This window comes from Mus caroli, unplaced genomic scaffold, assembly GCF_978045245.1.
Source record: "Mus caroli unplaced genomic scaffold, Mus_caroli_1 scaffold_1, whole genome shotgun sequence".
Classification (NCBI taxonomy): domain Eukaryota; kingdom Metazoa; phylum Chordata; class Mammalia; order Rodentia; family Muridae; genus Mus; species Mus caroli.
Window position 1 is genome coordinate 103,021,360 of NW_028227256.1, and position 16,161 is coordinate 103,037,520.

A 16,161-nucleotide genomic window follows, 5' to 3' on the forward strand; every position below is an offset into this window, starting at 1 on the left:
CCAAAGGCACAATACACAGAGACTTACAAAAGTAAAAAAAAAAAATTAGAACTACCATCTTAGAAAGTGTCTAGTGTACAATACAGTGTTGTTGACCCATTAGTGTTGTGTAACTGAACAGTGTGCCCTCTGACCATTAATTCCCCCACCCTGTGCCCAACTCCCACCTCAGCCATGGGAATGCCTACTGTGTCCTCTGTTTCACTATCCTCTGTGTTTGGCTATTTATCCTCTGTGTTTGGCTATTTTAGATTACACAGATGTCTGTTTGGCTTCTTTCATTGTATATCTTGTCCTCTAGGTTCATCTGTGTTCTAGTAAATGGCAAGATTTCCTTCTGTTTTTTTTCCTGTTTTCTCATTTATATGTGTGTAGTACACATATATGTGGATACATGCGTGTATGTAGTGAACATGAACATATATGTACTTGTTGTAGCCGGACTTTGACAGTGGGTGTCTCCCATGATTCACTGGGGCAGGGTTTCTCTACTGAACGTTGTCAAAGTGGGGACTGAGCTCTGCTGAAGGAAGAAGAAGGACTGTCTTGAAGAAGCAGAAAAGTTCCAGGAATGTCAGGCTGTCTGTGCTGACCTACTTTGTCCAAGAGGAAAATGAGTTCTTCACATCTTTAAGATGGGAGTATAGCACTTGGAGGCAAAGGCAGGTGGATATCTGAGTTCGAGGCCAGCCTGGTCTAGAGAGTGAGTTCCAGGACAGCCAGAGCTACACAGAGAAACCCAAATAGTCTCAAAAAACAAAACAAGACAAAACAAAAGATGGGAGAAAATTTGAACTCGGAATGGAACAGCCACTGAAGTTATTATATTCCTGTGCTCCTGTGGAACTGGGTTTGGGGGTGCTATCTTCTTCTTTGATCACGTTTCAAAGATGTGGTTCCTAGGCCAAAACCGTAAAAAAAATGGTATGTATGCCCCAAAGAGGAGGATGGCAGATTTAAAAGGACATGTTTTCCTGAAGTAAATGTTCCAAGAAAAGATGAGGCAAGAGGCTGCCAGCAGGAGGAAGACTCAGACCTTCAGTCACACTAAGGGGAGTGGCAGCCATCTTGATTTTCCTCTGTTCTGAGAGGAAATGGAGATAACGTCATGAGTAACTCATATCTTAGTCACTAACCCCCAGCCCAGTGCAGGGATCTGGTCCTGTGAGGACAGGAAGCAGCAAGGTGGAAAAGGATCAGTGAGGGGAGCAGAGGAGCCAGTTCTGCCGGCTCAGGAACCTGGGGCTGGGCTCCTGCCTGCTCAAACTAGGGGAGGATGTTCTAAGCTTGGGTCAGGTGTCCTCCCTTGCTTCAGAGGAACACTTTCTGGGAGGGTCAGTGCTTATGGCATTTATTTATTTAAAATAAAAATGAGAAATCCTAAACCATACCTTTCACTAGAGAATTTTAGGAAGTCTTTAGGTAAAACTATCTCATCAGAAAGAATAGTAGGTGTCTTGCCATCTGCAACAGCTTCTCTCTCTCTCTCTCTCTCTCTCTCTCTCTCTCTCTCTCTCTCTCTCTCTCTCTCTGTGTGTGTGTGCGTGTGTCTGTTTGTCTGTCTGTCTGTCTAGGGGTCTGCATTGTGTGTCGGGGATATGCATGTGTGCAGATGCCAGAGGACATCGCCTTTGATGATTGATGTTCCTCATGAATTAGCCACCTAGTTTCTGAGACAGAGTCTCTCAGTGGGACCTGTGGCTTACTGATTTGGCCAGCTGGTTGGCCAGTGAACCCCAGGGTTCTGTTTGTACAGGCCTATCTAGTGCTGGGATTGCAACTGTATCCCTTCACAGCCAGCTTTACCAACTGAGCCATCTCTCCAGTGCTCTGGGCCTCAGTTTTGAAGTTAGGCTCAGTGGCTCAGCTCTGTCACCTGGGTCGAGGACTCCTCCTCCATCCCCAAGACTTATTTTTCACATAGCAGTTCAAATGAGTGCTAGACAGTTTTTTTTTTAAAGAAACAATAAGCACAAATGAAAAGCCTAAATGTGCAATGTCCCAGACAGATGGATCCATGCTGCCCAAGCACAATGGGGCCATGTCAAATACAAAATTTGCAGCTCACTGGCCAGGCAGCCTAGCCTAAAGGGAGACACACTGTCTCGAGGCTATAAGGCAGAGAATGGTGGAGGAGGACGTCTGACATCCTGCTCTGGTCCTCTACATGGCTGTGGCTAGACATCCATTCCTGTATATTCCCATGCATGTACCACACACACACACACACACACACTCACAGGCACACACACATATGGATAAATACACACTCACACACCCACAAAGCTTGTGTTTCTACCTTGGCTTTGTTCCTTTACAGTGGTGTGACCTTAAAAAAAGACTGAACCTTTCTGAGCTCTCTTCCCAATGGGATCACATTGCCATTCAGAGGGGTCAAGGAGATTAAATAAGAAAATAGCCTGGTCGTCCTGGCAGGGCTCTGCCATGAGGTTGCCAGAGAAAGCACAGGATGCCCATGGAATTCAAATTTCAGACTAGTAATAAATAGTTATTGCGAAACTAAGTGGCCTCCATTTTAGAGATTCACTTTTCTTTTTTAATTACATGTGTGTCTGGTGTCTGTGTGTGGTTTGCCCATGAGCATGCTGTTGCTCACAGAGAGCAAAGGCATTAGATCCCAGTGGAGCTGGAAACTAGGCAGTTGTTAGCCTCTCCTTGTGGTACTTAAAACGGAACTCAGTTCCTTGGTGAGAACAGAAAACACTCTTAACCACGGAGCCAGGCCCTGTGTGCTCCATTCTTTCTGCTAGGGCGGTTCACCTGACCCTGGCATGCTATAGCTATGACGTGGTTCCTCATTTTCGCTTCCTCTTGGTCTCATCTAAATATTATTTAAATGTCATTTGAATGATGGGGAGATACAGAGATGGCAAAATATTCCCTAATTCTTATTTCTACAAGTGAAAAAGCCGGGCAGTGTTGGAACATGCCTTTAATCCCAGCACTCAAGGAGGCTGAGTTGGAGGCACAGTTTAGCCTATAGAGAGAGTTCCAGGACAGCCAGGGTTACACAGAGAAATCCGGTCTTGGGGCATGCATGCTTGGGAGAGAGCAGATGCAAAACAAAAACAAAACCAAAACCAAAATAAAATAACAATAACAAAACCACAAAAACAAAAAACATTCCTATCTAGACATTTAGAGTTGAGGGTTTGGCGTGTAGCTCAGTGATAGAATGCTACCTTGATGGGCCATTGATGAGTCACTGTGAGTCCCACTACCCAGCCAAAATACAAAAGGCAAAGCACCTCAACCACAGGTGACATTGGTGGACAGTTAGTAGCATGTTGAAAAGTCTTTTTGATAGAGTTTTATGTAAGAAAAGCAGGCTAGGAAAACGCTGTGAGATCAGGACTTCTGCTCTCCGAGTGCTGTGCACACCCGGTACTTTGTTTATGTCTTCTGTGATGACGATATTGGTCTTACAATTAAAGTAATTTTTAATGTTCTCCCTTAAGTTGTGTTGTATTAATAATTCCTCAACCATTTTAAATTACTGTTGAAATTATCTGAATTTAGCAACTTAGGGGTACTATGTGACTTTTCCTGGGTACAACTTAGGGGCACTATGTGACTTTTCCTGGGTACAACTTAGGGGCACTATGTGACTTTTCCTGGGTACAACTTAGGGGCACTATGTGACTTTTCCTGGGTACAACTTAGGGGTACTATGAAGACATAAACAAGTGTCTACTTCCCAGACATCACATGCATCTATGTTTAGTGTATTGAACAGAGGAGTTTGCTGGGGCTACTTACAGGAGTGAGAGTGACTCAGGCAGCTGTCACCAAAGAGTGCACATAGCACAGTAAAGCAGACATAGCACAGCGCTGACTTCTGCGAGTTGCCTCGTGTTTCTGCAGTTCCCTGATCATTTGCAGGCAGCCACCCTGAAGATTCTCCTCTCACAGCAACTGCACATTGGCTGTATCACCTGAGGAGAGAGGAGCTCACCAATCCTGTACATTTTCTTAGTTTTGAATCTTATGAGCTGTCTGCCTCTCTCCAGGAGAGAGTAATATTTCAATGTGAAAGAATTATATAACATGAGACATCACTTTTAAACTCATAGAAATAGACAAAACACAGACATTCAGTAGAAAACCATACCGTTGATCTTTTAAAATATGCTTGTTCTGGAAGCTACCCATCTAGAAAATGTGTAAGACATGCATGACCAGTGGAACACACACGCTGCATAAAACAAAGACTCAAGTACCCTGAAGTCAAGAAATGAACTAGGGATGGATGCCCCTGCGGCTGTGGGCTCTTTCCACTCTCCACATGCTTGTTTCCTACTACCCCACTCTCCTCTCCATAGACCACAATGTTGAGTTTTGTTTGTTATAGAGGTGTGGGGTGTCTTGGTTCTATTGCTGTGTAGAGACACCATGACTTTGTCAAGTCTTATAAAGGAAAGTGTTTAGCTAGCGTTTGCTTACAGTTTCAAGGTTTAATCCATTGTCATCATTGTGGGGAGAATCCTGCACAATGCAGGCAGATGTGATGCTGGAATAACTGAGGGTTCTACATCTGGATTCCCAGGCAGCAGAAAGAAAGCTGCTGGGCCTGGCTTGGCCTTTTGAAACCTCAAAGCTCACCTCCAAAGTGTCACACTTCCTCCAACGAGGCCACACCTCTTAATCCTTTGAAATAGTGCCACTCCCTAAACATTCAATATATGAGACTATTTGGGCCATTCTTATTTAAACCACCTCGTGGGGTAAATATACATGCTTCTTGTGGGATAATGGAGTCTCATCCTAATAAACCCACTTTAAGCTGGAAATATATTCAATGTACTTCACCACCCATGTGTCTTTCAATCTGGGGACACAGTATACTGTAGAGAGCAGTGGTTCTCAACCTTCCTTTTGTGACCCTTTAATGCACTTCCTCATGTTGTGGTGACTATATTATTATTTTTGGTACTATTTTATAACTGTAATTTTTTGCTGTTATGAATCATAATGTTAATATTTTTGGAGCTAGAGGCTTGCCAAATGGGTCTCAACCCAGAGGTAGAAAATCTCTGCTGTAGAGTGTTTGCTGTGGACTCTGGAGGTCACATGACTGCGAAGTGTAGCTTGTTGCCTCTGTCAGATCTCAAGATGTATCCCACATAAATCACTAGCCTGGGAGAAGACTCAGGTCCAAGATTGAAGGCACAGCTTCTCCTGAGCCTGCACACCACTGTCCCACCACCGCAGAGTCAAACAATCAAGGCAGGGGCTGTCTTCTGTGTTCCCTTGCCTGGCCTTTTTAATGGACATATTTGTAAGCTTCTTCACCTTGCTCAGTGGGTTCACTGCTACTATCTCCTTATTAGGATTTCAGGTGAGGACTATGGTGTGGTTCTTTTCTCAAATGCTGGGCCTTTAGGTTAATTCCAGATTTTGATATCAGGACCCACAGTGGCTCTCAGACTCCTATCCATGTCCCCTGCAGCATTAGAACAGAGGATTTTGTTTTTGTAGCTGACTGGACTGTGAAAATGAGATCCTGGCCCATCCAGGATCTGATGAACACCCTGGAGCTAAGGATCAAGAGCTGGGGGACTTCTTCTGCCCTATTCTTACTCATGACAAATATGTCTTTGTAAGGACTCAACACCCAGCAATTATCTTAAATGTCAAACAAACCTGCTGCTACTCTCAATGCATTAAAGATCTTTTAAATGGCAAGAATCAGTATTAACATTCTTTCTTGTTTCAAATTAATAGCATCTGAATGTGAAGGTCTCTGCTTTTTGACTCACAAAAACACCTTTTAATATTTCAAATTAGACAATGTTGCTTTTAAGAGAGGATTAGAAATTTACTGTGAGTGGTATAAGACCTTGTAGAGACCCTGCTCAGTTCAACCCTATTCACACCATAAGCCAGTAAGTGAATTGCCTTCTTGAGGTCAGGTATTTCCCCAAGGTCACACTTTAATACTGTAGAACAGAACTTCTGGCTTTCAAATTTGAACCCAAAACATTGCTTGGGTTTAAAATCATAGCTTGTGTAGGATATGGAGAATGTCATTTCTACCATTTTCCACTGTCTCTTGCTCTAGTAAAATGGTCACAGGGTACAAACCCCTGCATGGTTCTCCTGGTATCTCAATTTTACAACAGAGATATGGCAATGTCCTATGACATAGCACTGGTGCAGTAGCCATGCCTTATAACAAGATATGCTATGGCATAGAGTGCTGGAAATTATTGTTTTTGAAACTACATTCTTATTTTACTGTAACTGTCTGTTATTGACTATAAAATGGCTGAAGACAGTCTGGAAGCTGGAGGGTTGTGATCCCCAAAGGCCAGTGTGAAATTTACTAATGAATTGTTGTAATACCCAGGAGAATAGTTTATTATGAAGTTAGCCAGCTTTGATTTTAAAGGACCTTACTGTGTGCTGAGAAACCATGTGTGTGTGTGTGCGTGTGTGTGTGTTTGTGTGTGTGTGTGTTTGTGTGTGTGTGTTTGTGTGTGTTTATTTGAAATATCTTGGAGAATAACGGTGGGACTTTGCTTATCATCATATACCCAGTTCTTTATATCACACCTGGCTCAGGACAGAGAAACAGTACTTACATGAACAGTAAAGATAGTTATCCTGGCTTAGTTATACCTGAATTCTCAAAGTCAGAGGGCTGGTAAGGTGACTCAGCAGGGAAAGATACTTGCCTCCAAGCCTAGTGATCTGAGTTTAATACCCAAAACCATATGGTAGGAGATAGCCAACTCCTATAATTTGTGTTATATACCCATCTACCCACCCACCCACAACCACTGCTGAGGGTTGTTGCAAAGCTTAGAGACTAATCTAACTGGACTGTGTAAATGAAATCCTGAGGGGTGAGGGAGGGATGAAGAAACCACAGACAAAAACAGCTGGGATTAGGTGGGCTGTGTAATCTGATGAAGATACATCACCAGCAGCCTGGAAACTGAGCTCATTTATTTTACACACCTGAATGCAAGAGGTAGATTTATTGTATACAGTCAGGGGGTGGGTAGCTAATCTTGAGAGGAGGCCTTTTTATGGGAGCAGCCTCAAGCTGTAAACTTTGAGAGGAAGAGGAAGCTGTGGATGATACTTTCTGTATACACTATCAACATCCACAAAAGGACCAGGGAAGGCTTTGCCATTCCCCATGGATCTGAGGCAGTAGGGCCCCGGGTGGCCATCCTCATGTCAACAATACACATTCATTTAGAACTTCACATGCTCCCACAACCCAACCACTAAATGAATACAACAAAAACATTCAAGGTCTTATTAAGACTGATGTTCCGGAGGAGTGGCCCAAAGCATCTATTACACTGGTTCAGTGTTTCTCCCTAATTCCTATCTAAACAGAACCCCAGGAATCAGGGTCTTTGCAAATAATCCAGCAAGGATAAAGTCAGAAAAGATTAGGGCAGGACTTGATATAGTGACTACTGTCCTTCAAGATTCCATGTGTCCCCCTGAAAGAGAGTCAGGGAAGAGGCTTCAAGATGACAGACTCAGAGAGGTGGAAACAAACCAAGCAATGCTGATAGTCATCGGAAACTGAAAAGAGTGAGCAAGAATAGTAGTACCTGCATCTTGACGTTGAATTTCTAATTTCAAGAACCGTGAAATGACACATTTGCTTTATCTTGATCCATTCATGAGGCTCATGGTACTTTGTCATTGACAGGAGTCCCAGGCTGTGGCAGGAGGCAGAAGGGAAAGGGTAAGATTTCCAGAGACTAATGGTATCTCTTCTAATCTCTGCACTGCACAGCAAAAAGAAGAACACCTAGCTGCTTCCCCAGAGTAAAACTGAAGGCTCTGAGGCATCATTATCTAGAGAATACTTTTCTAGTGTAGTCATGGACAAACCAGAAAATGCTTTGGCATGACATAGGAAGGACATTCGTTAGGAATCTCAAACTCTCTTTCTCATCCCCCCTTTCCCCCAAAGATAGAGATAATTATGGGGTTAAAAAGATTCACTAAAATCTGAAAAGCTATCGAGCCGTATCTATAAAATGGACTATGAGGCAAGACAGTGGCAATGTCAGATCTTAACAGAATTCACACTGGAAGTTTATGAGGGAGGGTATGACTTCAGAGTGCCCAGACGGTCTCATCCTGCCACTGAACAGAGAACATATTAATTCAGTTTGGCCACCTGGGGCCCATTTAGTGCACTAGAGCAGTAATTTGTGAAATGGGTCCCTCATAGTAAACTAGAATGAGTAAACATTGAGCAATTTAGGATGGTAAACCACGAGTAGCTCAAGGGACATACAAATGTGAAGCTGTAATTAGATCCCTTGTTCATAGTGTACAAATGAAATGTATTACATGGTATATTGTGTCTCTCTGAGTTTATTTCTGGACACAGCTGAGCCCTTGACAGTTCAGATCGAAACTATCCCAGCTATCAATTCATGCTTCCATTAAAATTCCAACTGCTTATATTACAAAACAATGTCAAAGATGGTTTCTTTTATCTTAGATCTTAGGATATACCCGGATTAGCCTAGAAGCAGAACACAGCAAATCAGTTATAAATCATGCAACAGAAAGTAATAGAGTTTATTCTTTCTAAATTTAGCTGTGAAAATAGTTTAGCAAGCTGACATCAGGGTTCATGATGTTTCTTTTCAGGATTATCCTTTAGCATTTTCAGATGCGATTCTAAGAGGCTGGTGAGATGGTTCAGCAGGAAAAGGCGCTTGCTAACAAGTCTGAAAACCAGAGTTCAATTCCTGGAACCCAGGTTTGTCCACTGAGTTACATATGTCCACCAGGGCACAGATGTATACACACACACACACACACACACACACACACACACACACACTTGGGAGGCGAGTGGGAGGGAGAGAGGGAAAAAGATGTCATCTTTTGTGGTTGCCTAGCCTGCAGGGTGACCTGGGTTCAAGCTCCAACACCACACCAAAGTGATCAGAAGGTGTGGCCAGGCAGAAGCACACGGTGGACAGCATGTCTGGAATGCTTCAAAGGGTAGGGCACTGTGTGATGTGCCATGGTGTGGCTTAGGACATTAGAACGGAAGCATTCCCCACCCCCAACTATTTTGAAGCTGCCTGGAAAACAGTTTTAGTTTTATTTTCAAATCAAAACTCTTCTCTTATTCACAGCAATTGTAGAGTGTGGGTTGGTGCACAGGGTCTACATGATATCCCATGACTCAACCGCCCCCCCCCCATGAATGCTTAGATTTCATTGCTTTTTCACCAATTTGCTATTTCAACTGCAGAGCTCTGTTTTATCTGGTATTACAAAGACAGTCTACTCCTTCAGAAATTCTTGTTTTCTTTCTTTCCTTTCACATTCTTGTTTAGTCACTTCCTGAAGGTTCAGGATCACATTGTGGTTCTTTCTTGCCATTCTTCTATCCCTGCCAGTGGGATTCCTGAGAAGTACGAGATAGGTTGTCTTTTATATTACAGATTCCATGTGTGAAATCTGGCATAATTGCATTTTTATACCTGTTTTAAAATATTTTCTTGAAAATTTATGTATATGTACAGGTGTTTTGTCTGTACATGTATCTGTGCACCACATACACACAGTGTTCACAGAAGCTAGGCTAAAGAATGGGATTCCCTGGAACTGGAGTTAGACAGTTGTGAAATACCATGTGGTGCAGGGACTTGAAGCTGGGTCCTCTTGCTCTTAGCTGCTGAGACATTTCTCCAGCTCCAACACTTGTTCTTCTGTGTGGTAGGGATATACCCACTTTTTTCTTTATTTGGAGATAGTTACTTTTCCCATTGCTGTAACAAACACCTAACAAAAGGTTACCAAATACCCAAATAAAGAAAGACGTATTTGGCTCACAAGTTTGAGGGCAGAGAACGTCAGGGCAGGGAGGGCAGTGAGGCAGGAGTTCCAGACAGCTGGGTACACTTTGTCAGTGCTCAGGGCACCTCACCCTCACACACATACTCCAAGTGTTTCCATGGTGATTCTAAATTCAATCCAATTGGATCTAATCAAGTGTCTGTCCACCGCCCTAACAGTGTTTGACAACTATTACCATAACTTCTTTTGTTTTGAGACAGGATGTCACCATGTAGACCAGGCTGGCATCAAATTCAGAGATCTGCTGTTCTCTGCCTCCTGAATGGCAGGATAAAGGCATCGCCACTGAGACTTATAACTATAAGTAAATGTATGTGCATGTGTGTATAATATTCCCATAATAAATATTAGTCTTCTGGAACCCAAAGGTAAGGTACAAGATATCTTCATTATTATTATTATTACTATTATTCTTTGAGTTATTATGTAACTTTGGCTGGCCTGGAGCTTGCTCTGTAAAAGAGGCTAGTTTTGAGCTCATAAAGTTCTGCCTGTCTTAGTCTACTGAGTGTCAGGAAGGACTTATTTTTTTTTTAAATTATTATCATTATGTATAGGAATGATTTGCCTGGAATATGTCTATGCATTACATTGGAGCACTGTCTTCAGGGTGAGCTATTATATGGGTCTTCTTGAAGAGCAGCCCATGCTCTTAGCTGCTGAGCCATCTAACTCCGAGAAAAGACTTTTAATTAGTGTCTACATCTGTAATGCCACCATGAGAGTGGCAACTCAATGACCAATGTTTATCAAATTATTTCAAATAGTTAATTGTCCTAAACCAGCTTGGTTTAACCAATAAAAAAATGTTTATAGATCATACAATGTAACAGTAAACACCCATACAACATAGGTAGAGCCTAGGTGGTGAGCAGTTTGTGGAAGGAAGTATGGAGAATAGACTAGACTGGGAAACCTTGTCTCATTCACCCTCTCTACCTGGCCCCGAGTGCGGAAAGAAAAATCCAGAAAGGACTAAGAGAAAGCAAGTCTATCTCCTATCCCACTATGACTCCATTTTAATATTTCTTCCTTCGTCCACTGCTTTGTGTCGTTAAGCTTCTTTTAAGCTTAAAACCAACGGGATACAAGGCCCCAAGCAGTCCTTAGCTATTTCTGTCCTAATAGGGGAGGGAGTAAATGGGTTTGAGGGCAAACACTGCTAGCTTTCATGGGCCTTGAAAAAAGTGCGGAAAAAGTCAAGAAGACCGGGCCAGCGATCCTGTGAACTGTGTATGTATTTTTGTCTCATACAAAGGCCTTACCTAGAGTTAGAGTTCCTAAAAACTCTCAATTTCAATTAGCCAGGAAAATAAAACTCATCTGGCATGCAGGAGAGGATCAAGTTAATGAAAAACGTTCACAGGACACAGAGTTCAACGGCAGAGGGCACAATACCCACCAACTAGGGCCAGAAGCTGGAGGAGAGGGTGGGCAGAACCTGATGATATCTGGGCCTTGTAGTTCGCTATTGGTCTCTCCTGGGTATCCTCGACACGAAGATGAACTACAACCCCCACTGTGCAACGCGAGCCCCTCTCGCCACCTCTCCTCTATGGCGAGGACAAACCTCCTGGGAAACAGCTCCGCCCCACCCCCGTACGCACGCGTCACGTTTGTTTACCCTGAGGCCCCGCCCCCAGCCTCCCGCTCTCTGCAGAAATGTCGTCATGCAAACGATGCATATTCATGATCAACTCCGCCCCGCCACCGCCCGCCTTCCCGCGCTTCATTAATATTCATGAGGCGAGCTGGGGCCGCAGCTCCGGGAGCTGAGGCTGTCCAGCAGCGGGCGGGGCCTGGCGCTGGGGAGCCCGCGACCCGCAGGGAGGGTGTGTGTGGGGGGGGCGGTGGCGGCGAAACGGGCGGGCGGCGCGCGGGATGGAACACCGAGACACCGACGGAATGCTCCGGATCGCCACATAATCCTCTGGAACGGCCGCGCCGAACGCCATCGGCGTCTCCGTTCTCTTCGCGCCGCCGCCGCCGCCGCCGTCTCCCACCTTCGCCTCACCTCCTCCTCCGCCGCTGCCTCCGGAGCTGGGGGAGCGACGTGAAGCCCCGCTACGATGGAGCCCGCCGCCGCAGCCCCGGCACAGCGACTCGCGGACCCCACGGGTGAGGACCAAGCCCTGGCGGCGGCGGCGGCCGAGGGCGGCCGGTGTCCGGATCCCGCGCTGAGCGCGGCGGCCCCGAGCGGCGGGAACGGCGGCGCGGCGCGAGAGGAGGCCCCCTGCGAGGCGCCGCCGGGGCCGCTGCCCGGCCGCGCCGGAGGCACCGGGCGCAGGCGGCGGCGCGGAGCTCCCCAGCCCGCGGCCGGTGGGGCCGCCCCGGTGCCCGCGGCCGGCGGCGGCGCCAACTCGATGCTGCTGAAGAGAGGGCGGCTGAAGAGGAATCTGTCGGCCGCCGCCGCCGCCTCGTCGTCCTCGTCGCCGTCCTCGGCGTCTTCGGCCGCTGGCGGCCTCCCGGCGTCCTGCTCGGCCTCGGCGTCGCTGTGCACCCGGAGCTTGGACAGGAAGACGCTGCTCCTGAAGCACCGGCAGCTGCTTCAGCTGCAGCCGTCGGACAGGGACTGGGTGAGGCACCAGCTCCAGCGGGGCTGTGTGCACGTCTTTGACCGCCACATGGCCTCGTCCTACCTGCGCCCAGTGCTCTGCACGCTGGACACCACGGCCGCCGAGGTGGCGGCCCGGCTTCTGCAGCTGGGCCACAAAGGCGGCGGGGTGGTGAAGGTGCTGGGCCACGGGCGGCCTCCTGCCGCCGCCCCTGCTGCCAGCGATCAGACCCCGGACAGGGAGCTCGGAACGGACGTGGAGCCACCGCCCTCGAGCGGCACTGTTGGTGCTGTCCGGGGCCCTGCGCGCGCGCCTCCCGCCGATCTGCCGCTGCCCGGGGGCGCCTGGACGCGCTGTGCACCCCGCGTCAGCCCCGCGCCTTCGGACTCCAGCCCTGGAGAGCTGTTCGCGGGTGGCCCCGGGTCTCCGCCCCGCGCCCCGCGCCCGGCCTCGGACACCGAGAGCTTCAGCCTGAGCCCCAGCGCCGAGAGCGTGTCAGACCGGCTGGACCCCTACAGCAGCGGCGGCGGCGGCTCCTCCTCGTCGTCGGAGGAGTTAGAGGCTGATCCGGCCATGCCCCACCGCCCCGGCCGCCCCGCGCAGCCTCGGCCGCCTTCCCCGAAGACCTCGGCTTTACTGCAGCCGAAAGCCCCGACGGGCGTAGACAGCACTGGCGTGATAGCCCGCGAGGGTCCCGGAGACGATAAGGCGATGGCAGCCGCAGCTCCGGAGGGTCCGGGGAGGATACGGGAGACCGTGCAAAAGACATCTTCTCCGCCCTCCCTGTATGTACAGCTCCATGGAGAGACTACCCGGCGCCTGGAGGCGGACGAGAAGCCATTGCAGATCCAAAATGACTACCTCTTCCAACTGGGATTTGGGGAGCTGTGGAGGGTGCAGGAGGAAGGCATGGACTCAGAGATTGGCTGCCTCATTCGATTCTATGCAGGTAAGGAAGTTGCCTGCATGTTTATGCATGGCTTCGAACCTTGGCAGGGATCGATAAGGGACTCCAGGGGCCTGGTGAGTCTGTCTGACACTCTTTTTCTAGCTTGTTCATATGCCGCCTGTGCAAGTACTAAATTGAGCATTCTTGAAATTTGCAAGGTTTAGAGTGTCCAGGCCTGAGGTTGGAAAGCCAGGTGGACAAGGTGACAAAGTCACCTGGAAATACAGGAAACAGGTAACACCCAAGAGGGGTACCAGTCCGTAACTTTAAAGGTGGTTTCCTCCAGGCCTCTGCTCTGGTTCATTGGGTTGCAGGCGTTTTGGGATTCCAGGTAACAGAGGACAATGACCAACGAAAAATGCTCCATGATGCCTTCCTCTATTCAACTGTCCACAGTTTACCATTCATAGACAGTAAAGTGCAGTGTGGGCCTCTGGGAACTTTGTTCTTGTCAACTGATGCTCTTGTTTGTTCCATTGCCTGCCACGCGTATTTGCTCTCTGAGTCCTCATAGACACCCGAGAAGTGGGTATGTTCGTTGTTTTGAGTGCTGCTTACCTTCAGCCCTCTTTCATTGCTTTATTTCAGTTTCCAAGTTTGAATCTTTTAAAAAAATGAGTTGGCCTGTTTCTGACTTATAGCTTTTATTGTCAGAACTTCGGGGGTACTTGAAACAGACTAGAGTTAATAATGTCGGTGATTACTGCTTCTGATATGACCTGAACTCCTCTCTAGCATTTTTAGTATCTGTTCAAGTGCCTGTACGAGTGTGACCAGTCAGTTTCTCCTCTTGGCTGGAACTAAGTTGTGGAGTTACGTGGCTATTGGTTATTGTTTTTGAGCTTTGTAAGTTATTGCTTTCTCTGGTTGAGTTTTTAGTGGTCAGAACTTAGCTAGCTAGCTTAAGAGCAATAAAACTTTTGGTGTTACATTTGGGTGTACACTAACAACCTTGTGACTCCCATAGTGGTTGGTTCTTCCACATCAGTGTTTTGGTTTTAGTTCAACATGTGCCCTAGCTGCAGTTTGGTTTGAATGAATGAGTCTTTAACACTTACATTGATAATGCAAGACCTCATCCCTGGATGAGATGTTTATGTTTTATTGAAGCTTTTTTGAACTTAAGTGGATATTTTGATTAATATTTGCCTTATAAAGAAAACCAAATTGTAATACAATAGCATTTTCCTGGAACTAATATCTTAATGGATGATATGTCCTTTAATGGTTTTTGTTGTTGTTGTTTTTTGTTTTTTTTTGTGTTTTTTTGGTATAGAAAAGTGTAGCAGCAACAACTGTATCTTTTTCTTCCATGGTTCATGTGACTGGTGAAATACTTTTTTTTTTTTTTTTTCCAGAGGCATCAAATAGTACCACACTTGGAAAGGGAACTATTTTCAGATGAGAATGACAGTCTTTCTTAATCACATAGAGGGAAATGGGAATAACACAAGGACTATGTGATGGGTAATATTAGAGTATGCTTTAATGGATGGAGGAAGCTTTTCTCTGCTTTGCTCATGACTGGATGCTGATCAGGATAAATATCTGTTGGAAGGTTGGGATGTCACAGTTCTGAGATTTTGGTTGTCTTCAGAAGTGCTGAAAATATTCTGAGTGGGCTTTAAGCAGTTTGTTTTCTTCCATCTCAATTGAAATATGATCTGTTTATGGCTAAATCTTAAATATGTCGTTATTTTAACCTTTTTGTTTGTTTATGAACAAGTAGTAATTGTTACCTCCTTCTGAATTTACTGCTTTGTTTCTATGAGCACAGCATAAATAGATGCAGGCGTCTGTGTATATGCTCATAAAAGCAACTAATAAAATGAGGATGCCCTACACACATTATCCAGCCTATTCTTGAATCTGAAGCCTGTGTGTTTGTGTTGTAGAAGGAAGGTGTCTGATTGTTGGAAAGATGTGGGATTGTCTATTTTGGTCAATGAGCAAAGTTGGACTTACTTTAAGCCTAACTTAATATAATATACTGAACATCTCTGTACTGATGTTTGTCATAGAACAAAACTTAGCATCACTAGATGCTATTTCAGTTTTTGCAAGGATGTGTGTTACTAACAGAAGGGTGCCGCTGAAAGGTGGTCTCACATAGCTTGAACGTTGTGAGGATATATGGCAAAGGATTACCCAGGCTGACAAGATTCCTAGAAATTGCTTTTGTGCTCCAGTGGAATATAGGACAGCCAAAAGGAAGCTGTTGTGTTTTGATAGTGCTTTTGTTTAGTGAGAGGATAATTCATGTATGTTTTAAATGATTTCCTTTAAGAAGACACTGGAAAATTTTGTATTGATTTGCTTTGATAATTTTATATGTAGTGTATTCTTGAATTTATTGTTGCATGTCTTTTCTAGTGGAGTTAAGTGGAGTTTAAGATAGCTAGGAAGTTTGAGACTGCTTGAAAATATTTCCCTATATTTAAATTGAGAACATTATCATTATCTGTATTTCTACCTTCTCAGCTACCTGGTTTTTTATTTTCACAAAGTCCTTGTCCAGCAGAGAACTTCCATTCTCTTTTGAAGGTCACTGTTCAAAACCGTTACAGTGCTTATAATCTTTCTCAGGTGGTTGAAAGGCCTTGAAAGCTATTTGCAGTTACTTTGAATGGTTTGGGGTAATGTCAGTACGGATGAGAAGTACAACCTAATTACAGTTACTGAAAACTTAGTTTGAAAATTAATACTGTACTTACGACAAAAGCATTCTTTGAGTTTCAAAATATTAGGAAATTGAGTTGGCTTTATCTAATGTTT

General features: G+C 45.5%; 1 protein-coding gene and 1 long non-coding RNA gene across 2 annotated transcripts in view; one reads left to right on the top strand and one right to left on the bottom strand.

Annotated features, from left to right (window-relative positions):
* Positions 1–3,731: 3,731 nt before the first annotated feature.
* Positions 3,732–11,467, bottom strand: LOC110304587 (uncharacterized). Its single transcript, XR_002379089.2, has 3 exons — positions 11,285–11,467; positions 7,599–7,709; positions 3,732–3,956 (listed from the first exon to the last, which is right to left on the bottom strand). It is a non-coding gene; the product is annotated as an uncharacterized LOC110304587 (long non-coding RNA).
* A 186-nt stretch (positions 11,468–11,653) lies between these two features.
* The window catches only part of Phlpp1 (PH domain and leucine rich repeat protein phosphatase 1), a 216,375-nt gene continuing 211,867 nt past the window's right edge, over positions 11,654–16,161 (top strand). Inside the window, exon 1 of the mRNA XM_021161069.3 lies at positions 11,654–13,386. Coding sequence (XP_021016728.1) covers positions 11,952–13,386 — 1,435 coding nt within the window. The 5' untranslated portion in view covers positions 11,654–11,951. The remainder of the gene's footprint in view (positions 13,387–16,161) is intronic.